At 37.4% G+C, this 21716-nt stretch overlaps 1 protein-coding gene and 1 long non-coding RNA gene across 2 annotated transcripts in view; both read left to right on the forward strand.

The window, feature by feature from the left end:
- Window positions 1-337: 337 nt before the first annotated feature.
- On the forward strand, window positions 338-9105 carry LOC107582960 (uncharacterized). The gene is made up of 3 exons (XR_001608995.1): window positions 338-349; window positions 8196-8198; window positions 8695-9105. It is a non-coding gene; the product is annotated as an uncharacterized lncRNA (long non-coding RNA).
- A 4222-nt stretch (window positions 9106-13327) lies between these two features.
- Window positions 13328-21716, forward strand: part of LOC107582937 (uncharacterized) — a 23002-nt gene continuing 14613 nt past the window's right edge. Inside the window, exons 1-6 of the mRNA XM_016268961.1 lie at window positions 13328-13562; window positions 13642-13731; window positions 14398-14457; window positions 14735-14840; window positions 15100-15353; window positions 16338-16391. Of these exons, the coding sequence (XP_016124447.1) occupies window positions 13461-13562; window positions 13642-13731; window positions 14398-14457; window positions 14735-14840; window positions 15100-15353; window positions 16338-16391 (666 nt within the window). The 5' untranslated portion in view covers window positions 13328-13460. The remainder of the gene's footprint in view (window positions 13563-13641; window positions 13732-14397; window positions 14458-14734; window positions 14841-15099; window positions 15354-16337; window positions 16392-21716) is intronic.

Consider the following 21716-nt stretch of genomic DNA (forward strand, 5'->3'; position numbering starts at 1 on the left):
ATCAAATATTAAATCACACATATTAAAAAAACGGTCAAGTGTTGAATAATTCGACATAGCCTAAAAAAATTAAAATATATTTATTTGGTGTAACATATTAGCTGAATAATAAACCAGTTAATTTAGATCTTATCACATGAAGCATAATTTTCCTTTTACTTTAGGCCTACAGGTTCCGTATTGTCGGTCATTATTGAATTCTCAAAATACCATGTTAGCTGTTGCAATTTCAGTTGTATTTGTAACCTTTTGTTGCATATTTTACTGAAAAAGGCCAAAAATATACAAAAATATCATTATCACCAAGCTGGCTAGTCTCTTGATCTTTCCAACCACAAAGCATTTAAATGTGCCATACTCGTTATTAAAGCTTCAGAAGTGCAATGAAGGATGCATTGAAGGTAGCATTACTATTATATATATATGTGTGTGTGTGTGTGTCATCTTAAAATGATTTCTGAAGGATCACGTGACACTGCATTAGAATGTCTGAAATGAGTATTTTTGTTGTTACGAAAATTGTTATGAAAATGATCTTGAAGAAAAAGTATACCTATCATGTAAAATACTTTTTATGAGCAGGATTTTAATAAATTGATTGCTTAATGTTAAAAAAGTTGGATTAATTCCAAATTGTCCTTATATTATAATCATTATCACATCATGTAATCGTTGTTTTAACATGTTCGTTGTTTTTGCTTAAGTTAATACATGATGTTAACTTACTGCATAATTTGTATTATCTCATAACTGTACATTTCTGCCATATGAATATATTACTCTATTACTAATATGCGTGTAGAAACAAAGCTGCTTTGAAACTATATTTATTTGGAAAATCAAATATTAAATCACACATATTAAAAACATGTGCTGCATTATTATTGGCTGTTTTTACAGTGAGTCTGTGCATCAACCTTACATCCAGCAGAGGGCAATACAGCATCAAGATGCAGTTGGACCAGACCGACCACAAAAGAGTTTCTGAGGCCTTTTTCAATAATTCTGATTAAACCACCTCATATGTACACTGTGTGTTCCTGGCCTTGCCTTGCCTTGTGTTACAGGTTATCCATGAAACTTCAAGAATCTGAGATATATGAAGGCACAGAGCGGTGCCTCTTCTTCAGTCACTTTCTAAATTGTTATGTTCATTTTTAAGTATGGTGAAATGTCATGTGATGGACTGGATTCTGAGAGTTTAGAGGTGGTATCACATGCTCATATCTTATGGGAAAAGATTTTATGATAACATTAAAAAAAAATAAAAAAATGCTCCATGATTTTAAGAGGCTGATTTGTTAAGCTACATATTCTTAAAAAAATGCATAAAGAAAAAGTCTTTCTCTCTCTCTCTCTCTCTCTCAAACCCAGGGCGGAGAATGAGATGATTGGCTATCTTTGCGTTTCGTCATGCAAGAGGCAGGGCTGTCACAGAAAGCTGTCCTTTTAGGGACATAACTGAGGTGGGCAGGATGGAATGAGCGGGCGTGATAGGGCGATTGTGTCAGAGAAAGCAAGATTGACAGGAGTGACAGCTCCATTTATTGGCTGCTAGAGTCTAGTCAGCAAAAGGGCATTCAGGGCCACCGGCTGGCTCTGCTGGCGGCCTGTTCAGTCGGCGCCTGGTGAGTAAGCATTTAGACAACAGCCCTCACTGCTGCAATGCATGGGAGAAATATCTCTGTCAACACTGACTGTGATCTTTGACGGTGCCTCTAAAGAGGAAGGTCATACATATGAATGCAATCTCTGTCACACTCTTTTTCACACACACTCTCGCACATAAACACACACAAAACCAAGCCTGACATAAATTGCACATAATGCCATGTTGTCAAAGTTCCTTGGCACAAGGATTCAGAAGTAAATAGCCTTGACTAAAGGTTCAGAGTCCTGACCCTAGAAACATGTCGCTGAAATTTTCTCAGCACAGTTTGTTTTGAATGTTGTCTTTGTTGAATGATTATAGCTTTAACACATTGACTGTAATATCATTTCATGTTTGGAGTTTTATATTCTTGATCCTTCAAAAGTAGTGTGGAGGCAGAATGAGGCTTCTATGTCACCCAATGCAGTCATTTGATTTAATTCAAATCAGGGTTGTGTGTCATTCAGAATTTCAGTGAGAATGCCTTTTAAATTCCAATTAAATTTTTGAATTTGAGTTGAGGGAGCAAACAGGATGCTGAATTGCAATTTGAGTTTTGAATAGTTGAATTGTAAAAGAAATGTAAAAGTTTGTCAAGACAAAGGAAACACCATGAAGGCAAACTTTGTGTGATGGCTTGACAAAGCCTCGTTTTAAAGTTCTGAAAGTCTGAAAGCTTGACAGCATTATAGGCTTACAGAGCGATCAATTTAATTTATGTAATAAATATAAAAAAAGTGTTCATCTGTATACAATATTGTTCAAAAGTTTGGGGGTTAGTAAGATTTTTGAGTTTTTGAAGGAAGTCTTGAATGCTCACCAAGGCTGCATTTCTTAGATCAAAAGTACAGTAAAAACAGTAATATTTTGAAATATTATTACAATTTTAAATAACCGTTGTTTATTTAAATATATTTTTAAAATGTGCATGCATGCGATGCAAAGCGGAATTCTCAGCAGCCATTACGCCATTCTTCAGTGTCACATGTTCCTTCATAATTCTATTTAGCTGATTTACTGCTCAAGAAACATTTCTTAAAGTTAGGCCAGTGCAATTAAAATTCCAACCCATTGATTGAAAATGAGTTAATTCTCGGTTGTGATTCAAATAATAAAATCACATTGTATTGTACCCCTGAAACAGTTTTCAGGATGTATTGACATTACTGACAGTGTAATATTTATTTAATCTTTTTTGGTTTCTCTTTGTCTATTTCCAGTAATGCACGAAGCCCTGGAGTCATAGTAAACAGCATCTCTAGTACTTTAGGAATTTTATCCAACATGGAGGATGAAGAGATTTTTCCTGGTGGGTTCTGGGAACTCTGTGTATGTGATTTCTGATAAAATAATCCTGCAGTTGTAACTTTGGTCAAAAGTCCCCTGTACTTGTTGCGCTTGGCTAATGAATGTCTATGACAATATTTAACTCACAATTTTGGCTTCTTTGCACACACATCCACACACAGGCACAGATACACACACATCAAACAAAAATCATTCTTTTATATATGTTTGCATAACCTTTCCATCAAACAAAGGTGAAAGAAAACAAACACTCTCCAAAGGAAATGTCCCTCTAAAGGAAACATGCTCACTTGGTGTTACAGCATATTTTGGTACTAAAATATTTGTGTTTCGTTTTTTTAGAAGCATCGACGTCCAGAGGGTTGCGACCTCAAAATGAGAAAACTGGTGATGTTACAAAACCCTCAAAATGAATGGGGATTACGCTTAAGTATTTCATACCAACTGCCATAGTTATAGTCAATATTATATAGGAAAGGTTTCACCACCATCAGTCCAGGACTGAGATGCAGTGTCCTTCAAGCTAATTAAAGTAGGCGATTCATGTACTTAGAAAAGGGCCACAGAAAGTACCACCTAATATCCTAAAGCTGTCATGCTCAGAGAATCACTTAATAAGGCACATAATCGTAAGAGCCCAAGACCTCAGATGACACTAAATCAATTGGCAGACGGTAACTCCTCAGGCGGGTCACGGTACCTAAGCTCTGAGTTATGACTTTCGGGGTGCCCCAGGGCTCAATACCCGGCCCACTCACACTTCTCTCCGTCCCAACTTTACCCTCTGGACTTAATTCATTTTTCCCTTGCTGGATCTGGCAGGTTGCGTGTTACTTGGCGCCTCTCAAGTCGCCGGGCCAGCAGTATGATTAAGGGAGATGGAGGAGGATAAATGGAAAAGTACAGGAACGGCGAGGAACAGTGTTGACCTAGAGGGAAGAACCTTGCACTAATTCTTTACATGCTGTATGTATCTGGCAGGGAAAGATAAAAGGTTAAATGTCTCAAGAAACCATAAGTATGTCAGAAGTGTTTATTTGATTTGTCCAAGCGTATATTGAAACAGTTGTTTGCGAAGGAAATTTAAATTATAGTACTGCATATCCGAGCTATTTGCTGTGGAGGTCTTGCTTAATCATTTCCATAGCTCATGTTGTATTTGGTGTCAATTCCCATCTACAGATGATATCGCTAAATGATGAATGGCAATCAGATGTTAGCTGTTTTTTAACAGAGTTGGAGATCGTTTTCGTACAGTAATCATGAGAAAATGCTGCGCAGAGAATTGCTTTCGCTACAAAGAACACTTAATCCTTGACACTTCTCCGTCTTTACCAACATGCGTCTCACTCATTGTTCGGTTTGTGCTCATCCCGACAAGAAGGCGTTAAACGCCAGTGGAGCTTTTCCAGGTTAGCTTCCCACATTCTCCTCAGTAATCAAGAGCTGCCTCGCAATAACGATAAATCTCTAATTTTGACGTGCGGCATAAATAAAGCAAACAGGCCTTGGTTTGATTACCCAGACTCCCCATGAACAGACGGGCATTTGAGTGGCTCTGCTATTTATCAACCTGGATCTCTCTTCCTCTCAATCTCTCCAGCACTCAAAAAACGCCGTCACTGATTGCGTTTAATGTCTAACACATGGCCTGGCCAAGCATTCCCACTGCTGCCCGGGGAGGTGTTTGGACTGATTAAGAGAACTGTTTTTGCGGCCAAAGACTTGGGTTGTGAAACCAAAAGGTTTTGGCAACGCGGCAGAATTTCGGGTGTAGCTCTAGGGATTCGAATGCGGCTGCCTCTGTGGTTAGCGGACATAGTTTCTACTCTTGGAATCTTGCAGAAGCATCCAAACGGGGAAGAAATGGCGTATAGCAGCAATTACTTAATATCCTGAGGAGTGTTCCTCACTTCAGTGCCTCATCTCTCTCTCTCTCTCTCTCTCTCTCTCTCTCTCTCACTCTTTCTTTTTATCCTCCATCCATTCAGCCCTTCTCCCTTTTTGCTGGCTGCCTGGGGTCACATTTAACCTGGAAGTGCTCTGATTGGGCGGAGGGTCACTTCACGGGCCCCCAAATTGCCTGCACCCATCTGTCACTGTCAGGCCATTATTAGTGCTATTATCATCAAAGTCACAGTCTGAATTATAGCGCATGCAAAAGCTGCGCCGCTCTGACTTAACAGTGACCTGAGCCAGGATGACAGCGAAAAGGGTTGAGACCTAACCGATGACATCACTCTAATCCCTCAAAGGCAGAAACGGCTGACGCTGAACAGAACTGTTCTGGGAGAAAGTTTGCAGGTTACACAACTTCATGTCGGCTTGAAACTCTCAGATTCATGTTAACAGACGACCATAGGCCATAGGATCTGCCTGCGGATTTATGAGCAGTATAAAGTCTAAAAGGTCTTGTTTCTTGAAGCAAATGCAATGAGTTAGATGTAAGTAGTTAATGAGAAGCAACATTTGACACGTGGGAAAGTTTACTTACTGTAAATTCATTCATTTAGCAGCAGGTGCTTTTAGACAAAGAAAAATACAAAAGAGGAATGCTACAACATAAGTGATTCATTCTAAGACTAAATAAAGGAGAATATAAAGTTAAAGAACAGTTATAGAGATTATTTTATTGATGCTTATGTGCTTAAAAGGATAGTCCACCCTAAAAATTTTGAAATTCTGTCATCATTTGCTCACCTTCATGCCATTGCAAACCTGTTTGACTGACTTTCTTCTAAAGGAATGTTGGTAACCAAACTGTTTTGGTTCTGATTGATTTCCATTGTTTTTTTTGTTGTTGTTTTTTTGGTCCATACAGTGGAAGTCAATGGGAGCCGAAACTGTTTGGTTACCCACATTCTTCAAAATATAAAAGAGGATATTTTGACGATTGTTGGTAACCCAATGGTTTTGATTCCCATTTACTTTCATTGTTTGTTTTTTGTCCATACAATGAAAGTCAATGGGGACTGAAATTGTTTCATTGCCAACATTCTTCAAAATATCCTCTTTTATATTCCACAAAAGAAAGAAAATAAGTCATACAGGTTTGGAACCAAATGGGCGAGTAAGTAGTTAAGTGCTCACAAAGAGTTTTGTGTAAGTGTGTTTTTAGGTCATTCGACCATCAAGGTAAGATGTGAAAGTATGTGTAAATGATTTTGTACTACATCTGATCTTGGATAATGAAATTAAACATAAATAAACTATACTTTTTGCCTTGCATTCGTTTTTAAATGGACATTGGATGTGAATGCTGAATTTGAATGTTTGCGTCTTAAAGGTGAAGTGTATCATCTCTGCACCACAAAGAATTTCAAAAGTCATATTTTTTGCTCACTAAACCGTAATAGAAGAAAATATTTAAACATCCGAATGTACAAAAATTACTCATCTTCAAAAAAGAGAGATCTAACCCTCAAAAATCAGGTTTTTCCCATCAAAGGCTCACAAAACCCCTGTCCGGCACTCCTCCACATTCAGTGCTGCCCTGGACACCGAATGGCCTGCATTGTTTTGTACTCTTGTGTCAGTTTATTTTGTCCCTTTGCAAAGGATCTTAAGGCAGCGCTGTTGTCCTTTTAAATTAAGCTTCTCTATATGCATGAGCGGAGGGGGGAGAGAACACTGGCAACGGAGGAAAGAAGTGCCATGGTGGGGAGTCTAATCAAGTGACAAACTGCTGAGCGGGCTCAAAACACGAGCTGTCCATCAGCGATAGGTGAGTGTGAGAAATAACTCAGTCTTGTATGCAAGTCTACAGACAAATGTTAAGAGGTGCATTTAATACAGCTATTATAGAATGTAAGTGTGTGCTCATTTGTATCATCCTTTTTTGCCTGGGTGGCTGGCCCATCTTTCTGAACATTATATAATTTTAGGGCGCTCCCAAGGGTTGATGGGAGTAAGCTCAGAGTTCAAATCTGACGCCCCCATATGGTCAATTAAATCCCACTCAGTGCCCAAGCAGGGCCTCTTTCTTTATGGCTCTTATTTACTCTTCTATTTTCATTATGTACAGAGAAGGAAAGATGGAGAAAGAGAGATCAAGAGGGAAGACAGTTCTTGTCTGTTCTTGATGCATGAGCTCAAAGGACACAAATTTCACTAGGGTTGGGAATCATAAGGAAGTTAATGATTTTAGTTCCTGATTCTAACGATTTCAGTTTATTGATAATTAATTTAGTGATTGAGAATATTCCACCTCCACAATAATTGGTCTTATTTAAATTATATTACTAATTATAAATAACATATTAGTATTATTATAAAATATTATTTAAAAAAATATTTATTACATGCACTGTTGTTTAAGTAGCACCTCCACAATAATTTATATTACTAAAATAATAAAAAATAAAAGGTCTTAATTGTAATATATATAAATAGTTTATAAGTTTTTCTATATTCTATAAATTACATTCTTATGATTTTTATTAATATATTACTATTATATAAAAATATTTAAAACATCTTTTAACACAATTTTTATTTATTTATTACATGCTCTGTTTTCTGGTCAAAAGGGGAATTATAATCCAGTAAATCCACAGTGTTCTTTATTAGTTAAGAGATGTGCAAATTGTGCAAATTAAAGTGTGCTAATTAATTTATATATTAATATATATATATATTTTTTTTTTGTATTTTTGATTTAATTAACGTTGAGACATTTGCAACCATGTCATAAAAAGGTAATGTGGATTTAAATCTTACTATTTTGCAATATAGAGTTAATTGTTAAACAGTAGCTCTGACTGGCTTTTTTTAAATGAGTAGTTCACTTCCAGAATTTTTTTTTACAGATAATGTACTTACCCTGTTGTCATCCAAGATGTTCATGCCTTTCTTTCTTCAGTAAAGAAATTATGTTTTTGAGGAAAACATTTCAGGAATTATCTCCATATAGTGGACTTCAATGGTGCCCTCGAGTTTGAAAGTCTAAAATGCAGTTTCAATGCAGCTTCAAAGGGCTCTAAACGATCCCAGCCGAGGAGTAAGGGTCTTATGTAGCGAAACGATTGGTTATTTTCTAAAAAAAAAGTATATACTTTTTAACCTCAAATGCTCGTCTTGTCTAGCTCTGCCATGCACATGCGTACTTTGTGTAATCCCGGTCAATACAGTTAGGGTATGTCGAAGAACACCCATCTCATTTTCTCCTCCAACTTCAAAATCGTTCTACATCTCTGCAGAAGTACTGACCCAGTATTTACAAAGTGAACATGCAAAGAAGGTCAAATGCCCTTTACAAAAAATTGTAAAACAGCGATGTAGAACAATTTTGAAGTTGGAGGAGAAAATGAGATGGGAGTTCTTAATAATGGGAGTTCATAATTTCTTTACGACGAAGAAAGAAAGGCATTAACATCTTGGATGACAACGGGGTAAGTACATTCTCTGTAAATATTTGTTCTGAAAGTAAACTACTCTTTTAAAGCTTCTAAGTACAGGAAACGTATATTTCTAACTTACACTGTTTTACAAGTATATTTGATTATTTCCAGGACTTCCTGCATATTTACCAGTTGTCTTTGTACTAATGGATACTGATCGTAGTAAATAGTAGTAAATGTACATTGTGCTCAATTTAGCATGTGACCTGCAAAATACAGATATTTCCAATCACTTAATGTTTTATTTACAGGCCTTTGAGGTGACCAATGTTTTTTTTTTTTTTTTTTTACTTGGTTAATCTCTCATGTCATGTATCTCTGCTTTTCCTATTTCAGAGACAGAGATGGTCACTTTGGACCTACAAATTCTTCCTTCCCCTACACCAGCAGTCAGCTTGCCTTCCTTGCTCCAGTGCATCAAGTGGACTCTCAAATCAAGAATCTAGCAGCTCCGAAGACTGCAGTCCATCCTCCCAAATAAAAAAAACATGGCCAGAGACATTTCAGATTCCTTGGACTGCAATGCCTATGGACATTCGTTCAGCAGTGGCTGATGGCAAGAGACCTTCACCAGCAGCACGGCGACAAATGGTCAGAGTTTTGGCAGATGAGATGAGGAAATATGAGCTAAACCCAACACGCGGACAATGTGTCACAGTCTGCCGAAACATCATCCGCCAGTATCCTCAAAGTTTTGCTGATCTCCGTGACAATGGTCAGGTACTAGGAAATGGTTATACCTCACTGTTAATTCTAGTTCATAAAGTTATTGTAAATGTATTAATTTCATTTAGTTTATTCATGTATAAACATTCATCATTGAGCATACATAGAGCAAATAAGCTCAAACATGCTTGCTTGACGTGAGAACCAATGAGGTTTGTTCTCGTCTGTCAGGCTAGCGCGTTTGAGTTTCCATTTACCCTGGATTTGACTGGACTTTTAATGGATGAACAGAAATGATGAAAGAATATTAAAAATAGCTTAATTTGTGTTTTGAAAATGAAAACTCTTTGAAAGTGAGGGTGACTAATTAATTACTACATTTTCATTTTTTTTAACCCTTCAACTATATTGAGCAAAAATAGAGTTAAATAAATCATAAAAATTGCAGCAACAATTTCACAATACACAGTATATACACGTGTTGACTTCAGTGTCTGTCCAGACCAGTCCACAATCAGCATTTTGAAATGCATTTGTTATGTTAAAAGAACAGGGCTCTGTGACTAGGTAAAATTATTTCAGTTTCCCTTGCATTTATTTGCAATCTGGCAGTAGAAAATGAATATGTTATATGACTGCCTGACATTTTTTCTTTGGAATGTTTTAGGTGAAAAACCAGGAAGCTGCATTCATAAATGGATGATTAGTTTTGAGGGGCAAATAATCTGTGAGGGCATCCAACCAAGTTTTCTGTCTGGACTTGCTGCTGTGTTTTTGACTTTATACAATTTCAATGTGGAGTACCAAGCTGAGGCTGCATCCACATTGGAATTCATTCAGAGGTTAGATGCTTAGATTCATATATTAATTTCTATTCACATTCTTGTTATGTAAACTTTTACCCACACTAATTCTGAATGTACGCATTTGTTTTTCAGGCGCTTCATTGGTATAAATCCTGAAAAAGGCACCAAGGGTGGACAAGTCCTATCAAAGCGGACAGGGAAGGTCGCCCACAAAAAGAAATCAGTCAACACCCGGGTTGCCAGTCTACTTAAGAAACTAATGGACTTTGAGTGGGACTTCATATAAGTGAACACACTCATTCACTGACATACCACACACACCTTACACATACTCTTCACACACGACAAAAACATGCTTTTAGTGTGTTAGTCGCACAATTTTTTCAGGTGTTCATTTTTGAATACCTACATTTTCACTTCATTCTTCATTGAATTCTTTCTTCATTCAGTAATTCTTATTCACTAAGAATTCAGTAATTCTTATTCACTCAGTAGTTCTCGGAGTCACTCATTTTGTTTTTTCTAATGTTATATAAATTTCACTTGCATCAGCCACTAATTTTGAGAATATTTTGTGATTAAAGTGGCTTTTGTTTTTCAAGTTTTTCTGAGTTTTAATAAAGCACTTTTTGAATTTACACTGCATTGTGTTCAATTTTTTATGTTTCAAAGGCTATATTTGTACATTGTATTTAAAAATGGTTTTATAGCAAGACTTCTAAGGGGTAATTCATAAAATCAAAGAAATATCTAGAAAAATAATTCCACCTTTTTTTCTTAGCAGTCCATTTCTCAATATAATAACATATTTGTAGTTTACAGTTAAAACAGTGCAAATAAACATTAATTAACCGTTAATGTTTTTGACAGTAATTTACTGTTAATGTAGAAAATAACAGCTTTATGCTGTATTTCCAAAAACAGTAACAAACTGTAAATTTCAACAACAGCAAGGTACTGTTAATTTAACAGTAACTTGCTGGCAACCGTGCTGCCAGTTACTTACTGTTTTTTAACGGGACAATTTTTAACAGTGCATGTCATATGTTAATTGGTTAGGGTGCAAAACTGTTTAAATAGTGTTGGCACTTAATAACGATGCAGGAAACATTGTTCTAGTATTTTATTTTAGACGGACTTCAGATCAGATCCTTTAGTACAAATTCTCATGCATAAGCAAATCTGACAGTCACAAGACAGACTTCAAAGCTGCTCTCAGACTAAATGGGGAATGGCAGCCTGTGACCCAAAAAAGAAGCTTTATGTTGAATGTGCAATTGATTTGTTAGGAGAGAGGTGAAAGGCCTTATGGGTAAAGTAAATAAAAGAATGCATATCAATATATCATCAATACTCCTCTTTATGCTGGTTCAGAGCCTCTCAAGAGGCTGCAATATGCAGGGCGGAGATCAATAATCGTTCTGTCTGAGCGAGAAATGGTGGCTCTGCTGTCACATTTGTAGCCTGGACTGTAATAGCATCTGCTGTGATGTAAGACGTCCTTTAGTCACGGATCTTCATGTCTGGTCTCTGCAGATCAGAAGCGTCACGGTGGATCTAGCGGGTTGAGCGAGTCATTTTGTTCACGTAAGTTAAAACAAAGTTCTCAAACGATCTGAACTGAAATAACTCTGGCCACCAGGATCGTAGCTCTCATGCTTGTCTAATTACCGTCATAAGAGAAGGTGCCAGTTCTCTTTCATCCAGCATGTAAGTGCATCTTTCTTAGTGTCTGTAACAAAGTAATTCTAGTCCGTGCCATTTGTGTCTCCTAACAGTTAGTCTTTGTGTGCTAGTAGTCAAAACATCACTTTATTGGTATTGGTGGACAGCACTGAATAGGTGTAAACAGGGTCCAAACACTTTGTGAACCTATATTTTAAATGCATGTGACTAAACCACATTTGTAATATTAGCACTATTTAATGCACCTAGCAGTGAAGCACCGCCTACTCACCTGTCAGTCATCATCCACTACTACACTAAAGGTTTTAAAAGAAGTTAAACTCAACCTAAACCTTATTTAATACAGGTAAACTGAGAATAACTGAGAATTAAACTAATTTGAGAAGCATTTTACTAGCAGGTGAGACATGATCTGTCTTGTCTGAGGACTTGTGATCGAGCCAAACTAGGTGTCATTTAAAGTGACCTGTATTCACAGTGCATATAACCGGAAGAGAGACGGTACTGGTGCACATAACACTATTTGATTGACCTTTTGTGATCCCTAGCCTGCTTTAATGAGTTACAGGATCCACTTTGTTCCAGCACAGAGCCGCTTGCCTCCTCCCATCCCTGCAGAGGCCTCTCTTTTACAACCTCAGGTGCTTCTGGATACACTTAGTGCTCACTGTAGTCACCTGGGAATGCATGGGGTCAAACCTTGCCTGACCTCTCACTGGAATCTGTGCTCACGCAGCCAAAAAAAGAAAGAACAAGTGGGAAAGAAAAAGAAAGTGTCTTGTATAATGTGCCCTATAGAGTCTCCCACAGTATAATGTCTAAAGCTTCAGATTTTTATATCATTGTTTTGGTTTTATTTTAGACAGTATATTTTTTTGAGGAAAAAAAACATGTCTTCATGTATAGGGCTTGTGATTAAGATTTTTTTTTAACTCTATTGTATAATAACAATTCCCATAAATGTATCAAATGCTTAAATTTTTCTTACAATAATTTGGCTACCACGGTTGAGCTTGACTAATGCAGTAAACTCTCCAACATGCGTAAAAATTCAGAAAATAAAATATTTACCTTCCCTCCGAAAGTGTCCACAAGATCTCACTTTTTGTCACAATTTTAATAATGTTTTGTAATGTTGTATAGCTTGTTTATAATTAAAAAGTGTTGTACCACAACTAATTCAGTATATTTCATTCGATTATGACCGTTTTGATTTTATTTAATGATGATGTCTGTGACAGTTATGATTATGATGATTTTAACATATTAGATACAGTCAAGAAGGTCAAAATCCATATTTCCAGAGGGAATAAGACATTTGATGTTTTTAAAGCTACATACATTTAATGCCAGGTTAATATAATAGTTACATAATAGTTTATCGAACATATGTTAACACAAAAAAATATGAGATTTATATCTCTAAATGTTTTAAAAAGTTAAGGGGAGACTCGAGTGTGCTTTATTTAGTGGGATGTGCCAGTAAACCAAGGCTGCTAAATAAAATAGTAAAAAATACAAAGTAATAGCGAGAGGGATCGTTACAAATGGCTAGCTATTTAACTAGTCTATAATTAATCTCACTTTCATGTACAGAATAAACATCAGATGCGATGTTTACATTATTAAAATGGCATAATGTTATCGCTAGCTAACATAGCATGTCTAGATTATGAACCGTTTATGATGTCTTTTTTCTTCAAATTGTTATAGGTTTAAGACACCACTGTTAAAACTTTTAGGGTCCCCTTTCCACACATTTTACTCGTTTTCAAGTGTTTCAAGACGCACTCGTGATGTTGACACGCCAGAGTGTCTTTAACTTTAATCGAAATGCCTCGAGCGTGAAAGTCATCAGGCTGTCACGGATCTGCGCGTGGCCATGACCGGCATGATAAAGAACAGGACGGTTTTTGGGCGAGGAAAACGGCTAATGGGCGAAAGATGAGGAGAAAAACAATAGCAAAGCGCATCCTGTACAGTGGATACGAGGCATACGAAGAGACACCCGAAGAAACCGGCGCGAGGGCGAACCACGTCCTCAGTGTATGTAAACATCAAGCTTTTGTTGCGTATGTGTCATTGTTTTGCAGTGCCTTGATTTAATTATGTGACTGTCTTTCAGCAAGAGCCCGCGAAGAGGAGAAAATGGAGAGAACCAAATGGAGAGGACATCTCATCTTGCAATGCTGACTATGTTAAGTTCAAAACAAAGGTCTGTTCCTTTTTTATTGCTGAATCAATATTGGAATCCGTTTTGTTTTTAGCTGATAAGCCTTGCTGAATAGATTAAAACATCTGTTCCAGTGACAATTCTTAACATTTATAGCTTTTAAGATTTGAATAACAAAATGAATTCAAATAATGAAAATGTATGACAGATAAATTGTATCTTCCGTGTGATTAAGGAGCTTTAAATGATTTATTTCAGACCTGCTGCATATCTGTAGCCTAGTTCAGTGAGGGTTAATAGGATCACAGTAGCCTATACTGTAAAAATGAAGACACTGGAGGCATTATCACACTGGCAAAACACTCTCGAGAACCTTTAAGAACCCATTTCAAAAAGGGAAATCAGTTCTCCGAGGAGCTTACATGATGAAGCCCCAAGAGTTCCTGCAAGAACTTAAAAGACTGCCTTCGGTTCCTTCAGGAATCCCATCATGAGGGAAAGGATTCCAGGCACTTCAATTATATATTGAACTATCTAATAATGTAACAGGATATTTGATGCATCTTCAGGTTTCTGCCAGTGTGAGGAACCTCAAAACGATCATTTTTTTTATATTACTAGCCAATGTCATTTTGAAGTTGCAAACCAAACCAGAACCACTGGTTTGTTGTATTTTCTTTCATATGTATTTTGCTTGCTCTCGAACAGGCTTTTGAGGTTGACAAGCCCCTTGGAGATGCAACAAGGGATGCACATTTTACTATGGAGGTAATATGGCACTAAATTCCACTTTTGGGCTACTTTATTAATAATCTAACATTTAACTTACTGCATAAATTAAATTAAGCTTCTAAACATCTACTGTGCAATGCCTTTTGAGAATTTGGAGCCAAAATGTGATTGCACTTAAACTCATTCAGCTCCAAACACTTGTTTTCCATGCTTAAAATGATCATGGGCATTTTTGGTAAATTACTGGTACAAGTTTAAACCAATGTGTCCACTCAGTTTATAATGTGACGTGGATGACGTAATCTTCTTCCAGGTGCTCGGAAGCCTCCAATCACGTTCAAGGGCGGAGCTTGTCGCCATGGTGGTGAGTATGCAGAGGGAGATGGACGGCCTCCGAGAACAAATCAGAAGCCTTACAGGTAAAGCAGTGGACTTCTGAAATGTGTCCTTTCAGGGTTTGGTTTTTTATTTTACAGCAATGCATTTCCATTGGCAGGGAAAGATTTACACCCAGCTGAAAACTCGTTCACAGATCATTTCATGTTTCAAGATCATTTCAATTTGAGGAAAAGTTCAGCAAGTTCATGAGGAAACTTCACGTCAAAGAAAGATTTAGTGTTACTGGGGTGTGCCATGTTACACAACAGGTTACCTCTTACCATACTTTTTTTTTTACAGCTTGTGGGAAGTTGGCTCAGACACTTGAAGAGCTGATTGAGAAGAGTGATAGATGGCTGTGCGGCAGCCATGAAGCTGCAACTCCCAGCATTCCAAGGGAGCTTGAGAGAAGCAGGCCACCCAGTCACATTTCTCCTCCAAGGGTGCTTAGTGGAAGAGCAGCTGAATGTGCAAGTTCAGAGCAGCAGGGGTGTGGTCAGTATGAGGTCACACAAACAATGCCTCAAAGGAATGGAACGCTTCCCGAACAAAAAGTAAGAGTTACATTTTAGATGCTTCTGTAATCAGCTTTCTCATTTTGGTGAAATTTAATGTACATTTTTGATAAATGTTCTTCATAGAATTTCATGTGTTTAATTGTTTTGAAATAAAAAGTTGTATTTTTTTAGCCACAGTTGCTGTTTTTTGCTACTGTTTCATCGTTGGGCTGCACTTATTTTAATAGTCGATTAATCTGCTGGTTATTGCTTTGATTAATCAGACATAATGTTCAATGCTCTCACTCGAACCATGTGAAAAGTAAAGTGATGTTTACATTGGCTCCCAAAATATTTTACAATAAAGAATACAATATGGAATGGTTATAAAAAAGAATAGTTTAAAATATTTTTTAAATAAATAAATGAACACAGCATATTAGACAAAAGTTCCTGTATTCAAAATGTTTTTTTGTTTTTCTGGGGCTGCAATTAACGACTATTTTAGTAATTGATTAATCTGCTTGTTAAAATTTTTTAATTTGTCATTGTCTGTTGAAAGCAGCAAACAATCAAAATTATTAAAATGATCAAACCAACTAAGTATGTACCGTTATTTGGATATATATGAATTATGCATGATTTAAAATCGTTTCTGTAAAAATATAATTACCTGCATTTATGATTTCAGTTGTGGCTCATTTAAAACTACAATTGGTTGTTTAGCTAATATTTGAATGACTTGCCTGCACAATCACTATTAAATATTGAAAGTTTAACAATGACAGCAACATTAAATTGCTTTCTGTAAGAGTGCATTGTTTTGCAAATGCTTGCATTAAAAGAGCAGTAAAATGAAATGAAATGTATTTTTAGGTCGTAGTAGTGCATTTTGAACCGTATGAAATATCTGACTAATCAATTATAACATTTATCGTTGATTATTCAGTTTTATTATCGGTTTTAAAAATTTGTCATTCATTGGTTGTTGACTACATTTTCTTAGCTTATCCACAACATCTTTTGTGTTTCTTCCTCCAGGTTATCACTGCTGATCTCCTGGAGCGCTGCAACACAGGGACCACCGCTCGACATGCATGCAAAGTCAAAAACAACTATCAATGTCTTATAATATGCATTTATTTTTACCTTATTTGCTCAACGACTCCCAAACGTTTTGCTCAACGATTCATTTTTCCAAACCCCTCTTTTGCATGATGTTAATTTGCGGTGATTGGTCCGATTGGTCTCATTGTCATTTCATCATGCCTGTAATGCCTGATAAAGCAGCATTTGTGAGCGCAGTGCTGCTTTGTGTACAGAGTTACTGGGGAAACAGCTATTTTTACCTCTCCAAAAGCGGCACCTAGTGGCAAAGAATGAATTAGCATTTTCATTCAGACCTATGCGAAAATCGACTGATGGTCAAATTTTCCCGGGTCTGCGCGCGCAACAAGTTGGCGGGCAATATGCTAATGTTTCATGTTGACGTCAACATGAAACGGCTTGGGATTCGTTTTAAAAACGACTCGTTTCAATGATTCAGAGTCGACTCTTTTTTTTGAGAGACAATAACTTTATACACGGTGCACTTTCAGATTTAAAACGTTGCAGGATGTTTTCATTCATTTAGAGCTGTGTTACACACTGCATGAAAGGTAATTTTCAAAAATCCATAATAGGGGCACTTTAAATCTCTGCTTGTGCTGTACTTTGGGTTGCTTATGACATACATTTGGGAACCATTGTCATGAATTTGTAATGGGATGCCCTTATAAACAGACTGTTGTCAACAAAAGAGAAGTTTTAATGGCTCCCTGTGGTTTTCTGCCAAAATAAAAGCTTGATGTTTTAACATTGTAAGAAGAAGAAAAAAGTATAATATAATTTTAATATTTGCATAAAATAAATAAATATTTTGCAATGAAATATAAAAATGTTAAGAGTTATTTTTATTATTTTATTTATTTAATAATAATAATAATTATCTAAATTTTGGGCCAAATTATGCCACCCAACAAACAAGCCCAGCAAACCTGGAGCTTTTTTTTATTAAAAAAAAAAAAAAAGGCAATACATTTTTTCCCCACAAATCGTGCAGCCCTATTTTTGAGTGAACTATCCATTTAAGATCCTGTTTGAAAGGTTTTGTCTAGAGTACATGACAAACTATGTGTATGATTTTTATCATGTTGATTACACAAAACTGCGACTTCTTATTGATTTGAAATGGCAAAACGAACCCCGGAGTCACAGTTAGAAGTAGATGGAAAACTGTAGCTTCGACGTACCTCCAGCATCACTGCCAGACGTTATCACACACTGTTTGTCATGTGCTAAAACTTTGAACCAAGCTGTGAACTGTGAACACAGTGGCAGATGGTTAAGCATCGCTCTCCTGTAAAATGACATGGATGTCACTTGGTAGGGGGGTTACATCGTGATTGATGTAGTTCAGACTTGTGGTATTTTAGATGATCATGTTGAAAGTGTGCTCAGGCGTGTAATGTGAATATATTTTCTGTGTGTAATGTGAAATACACACGTGCCTCTTGTATCGGACTCCTCACTGTGGCCTTATCAGTCAGAAAATGCAGCTGTACAGTTCTCATTTCGAAACCACTGTGATTATATCCATTAAAAAGGACTTGTCTGTCTTGAATGTGTGGCGTCTTTTTTGTCTTGATTGCAGATTCTGTTCGTAGAAGCTCATTGAATCGGCTGCACGAAAACGCACACCTTTTTTTACCTTTCCAGACAGAAGCACACAGGCTCCTGCAGGCCATCGGCTGTGTGAGTAAATGAACCCCGCACTCACCAGCTGTAGCACCGCACCCACCCCTTTCTGGGGAAAAAAACACATCACCGAACACATGGCACAAAGGATGGCGTGGGAACTGCATATGGTACATAATCAATAGGCCTTATTGTGCACACACAACCAGAACCGCAGACACACCTTCTTTGGGCTAGACCATTATCAGTGATACATGACCCTAATCCATTTATGTGTCAATGATACAACAGATTGGGGTTCGGGAAAACGGCAGCGTCGCACTGGAGACGATATCTTCACTGATCCAGCCATCTTAAGACTCTGCCTGTATTTCCACTCATCAGATCTGCTAACAGCAAATCAATGGGCTTCTTTTGTTTCTGCAGGTTCAGACATCCTCATTGTGTCTTCGTGTTATTGGCAGCGTGTTGTGTGTGTGCGTAAATTGCTTTGATTTTGCCACCAGGATGGAGGCCTCTCCCAGAATGTTTTCTTTTATCTAATATGAGGATGTAAACGTTGTGAGGAAGCGAATATTTCATACGGCGCTACGGCGCAGCCTTTTGATCTCTGATAAAAGTCCAAACAGCTGTTTTTTTTTTCGTTTGAACTTGCATTTGTGTAAAAAAAGATAAAACTGTAATGCTGTGTTTTGTTTTGATCTTTTATATTGCATAAGTCCAAACAGCTGTTTTGTTTTTGTTTTGTGTCACTTTGCTATACTTGGTTTTGTTTGGAAGAATACAAACCCAAACAGTTGTGTTGCATTGTGTTTTGTTGTTTTGAACACAGACACATTCTTCAATAACCCTCAGTTCGGTTTTAATTTGAAGTCTTTGACTCATCTTGGGAATCTTGTTGTTCTGTTTGTCATGGCAGTAGGACAGGAAAAGACCAGCTGTCATGTTTCCAAATCAACAAAGGCTGTTTTTATATGCATTCTCTTGGGCTGAGTATGATTTTCCACCAGCAAGACTCCAAGAAATCCCCTCGTTCAGACACAGTGGTCTGAGCACAGTTGACATTCATAGACATGCATGTAGGAAGAACGTGTTTTTGTGGCTGTTCCTTTCTCTGCATGTTCTCCCGCTGAGAAGTGCATGTTCAATTAAAGCGCAGGGGGTGACCATTGGTCCAAACCAAACAGAACACGCATACGGCAGCCGCGAATGTGCAGAGGCTCGGGATGGTCAGTTGTCAGGGCAACATGGCCCCTGGAGAGGGACGAGGGTGAAGCAAACACCTGCCCTGCTCTGATCTGTGGGGAATTACTCTGACTGAGAGCAGATGAGGATCCTTAAAACCGAGAGAGCAAGCGTGAACAAGCAAGGAGGAGGAGGAAAAGCGGGGTGAAAATGTGAACATCTGCCCAATGAGAAGAGTGGAATTTATTTATTATCAGGAGGAAGAGGTGGTTCCATGGGGTGGTTTGATTAATGTCCAACCCTCCATCTTGTCAGTCCATTTTTGTCTGCTGAAAGGAAAACAAAGCACGGGGGGTTGAGAGAGAGAGGGAGAGGGAGAGGGAGAGGGAGAGAGAGGGGGGTTGGTGGGGAGTGTTCGGTTAATGGCTGCCACTGAGGTTTCTTTTCATGTCGCTTGGGCCCGTCAGCTTTGATTGATGGCTCAGACAATGATTGGACAGACCCTTAGCTCCTGCTCACCAACCATGGGCATTATGGGAAAAAGGAGAGAAAGTGGGCGAGCGAGAAGGAGAGAGAGAGTTCTCGTCCAATCAGAGGGCAGAAAAGCACCTCTGTGGCCAATCAGATGAAGGGAGAAAATAGAGCAAGAAACCAAGCGGCTGAGAGAGAGAGAGAAAAAGTGAGAAAATAGAGACAGACAGAATGAATAAAAGAGGTGGAGATTTAGATGAAGCCTGTCTGATCTCACTCGATTATATATGTGGAAATAACAGTCGGTATGAGTAACCACTCCATCCAAACCTGTTCACTCTTTATCTGTCTCTTTCTCTCTCTCTCTGTGGTTTTTTGTTGGCATCTCAAACCCCATTTTTTCCCCTTGTGGCTGTAAGAATCCGTTAAGAATAGAAGCTGTGTCTTCATCTATCTGACATACTGTCAGCAAATCAGAGACCAGTGGTCTGTAAACACGCTGGCGTGGGGTCAGATCGCTACACGTGTACCTCAGTGTTTTGTGTCATCTAAAAAATAAAAACGATAGACTAAAAACCCAAAATAATCACAGTTTGAAGCTGCTCAGAGCTGAAAGTGTCGCTTTGAGGCACAGCGAAACGGACAGAAACGGGAAGCAACTTTTCTTTCGGGACAACCTCAAATTCGGGAGCTGTCTGTCATAATTTCCCAAGGCCGAAAGAACCACTGTAGCATGAGTCTGTCAGCAAAGAATCCCTTTGAGAATTTCTAACAGAATAAATGCCATTAAAAAAAAAAGACTTTTGATTTAACTTTAATTTTGAATATAATTTTATATTATTTTTAGGTGTTATTTTTTTTATGAATACATTTCTATAATTATTTTTTTAGAACTTTAAATTACAAAAAATAAAATAATAATAAAATAAAATTTGCACAACTCTTTATGTGTACGAAATATCCATCTTTCTTGTTTGGGAGAGAGAAAAAACAGTTTTGCGTTGCTACCATACTACATTTATTATTTATGCCACATAATGTTTGTATACTGTAGATTTTATGTATGCATAGAACATAATTTGTATTATAAATATGGCCTTAAACTCTGTGCCAAATATTGTGTCTAATAATGCAATGCTCTCCACATGACCTTTCCATTGTGAGCAATGAAGTGAAAGTAATATCAGTATATATATTCTTGACTCATTATTTGATCACACTGTTAAATGTTTTAAGACATTTTAACATAAATTAGACTAAAATGCAATTTTTTGCTAAAATATTTTATAAAGAATACATGCATATATATATATATATATATATATATATTGAGGTCATGTGAGAACAATGTAGCGTTGAAATATTAGCTCAAGTAGTGGAGCATGGTGGTTGCGCTTGCAATGCCAAGGTCAAGAGTTTGATTCCCAGGAAATACATGAGTTAATCAATTGTGTACATTGAATGCAATGTAAGTTGCTTTGGATAAAAGCGTCTGCCAAATTTCATAAATGTATGCTGAAAATGTATATTTTCACTCAGAAATTGCTAGTAAATATGACAAACGATTACAAAGAAATATGAAATTTTCGAAAAATTGAAATAGTATTTTCTTGTGAAACATACTCCAATAATCAGTAAAAAAAAAAATGTTTTATAGCATAAATGCAAGCAGTACGCTAATATCCCAGTCAGTAAGAGACAATAAGAATAGGTGTATGAAAGACAATTGTATGGTGCAAAGAAAAGAACCAATGTGTTTGTGTGTGTAAAACAGAATGGAGATACCTGGCTTTGGTTGGAGTGGGTATTATTAGGTTTGGGAAGAGGAACATATGTAGAGGAGCCGCAGGGGCCTGGGGGGACGCTTGATCCCGTGGCGCCGCTTCTCTCTTCTGCCCCCAAATGGAAGCACAAATTGAGTTGGTAGGGCTGTGTAAATTTAATTTACAGAGGTAACCCCCCCCCCCCCACCCCCCCCCCCTTCCCCACCCCCACCCGGGGTTAGGGGCATTTTTTTTTGTTGGCAAA

Source organism: Sinocyclocheilus grahami, unplaced genomic scaffold (assembly GCF_001515645.1).
Source record: "Sinocyclocheilus grahami isolate Dianchi unplaced genomic scaffold, SAMN03320097.WGS_v1.1 scaffold48.1, whole genome shotgun sequence".
Classification (NCBI taxonomy): domain Eukaryota; kingdom Metazoa; phylum Chordata; class Actinopteri; order Cypriniformes; family Cyprinidae; genus Sinocyclocheilus; species Sinocyclocheilus grahami.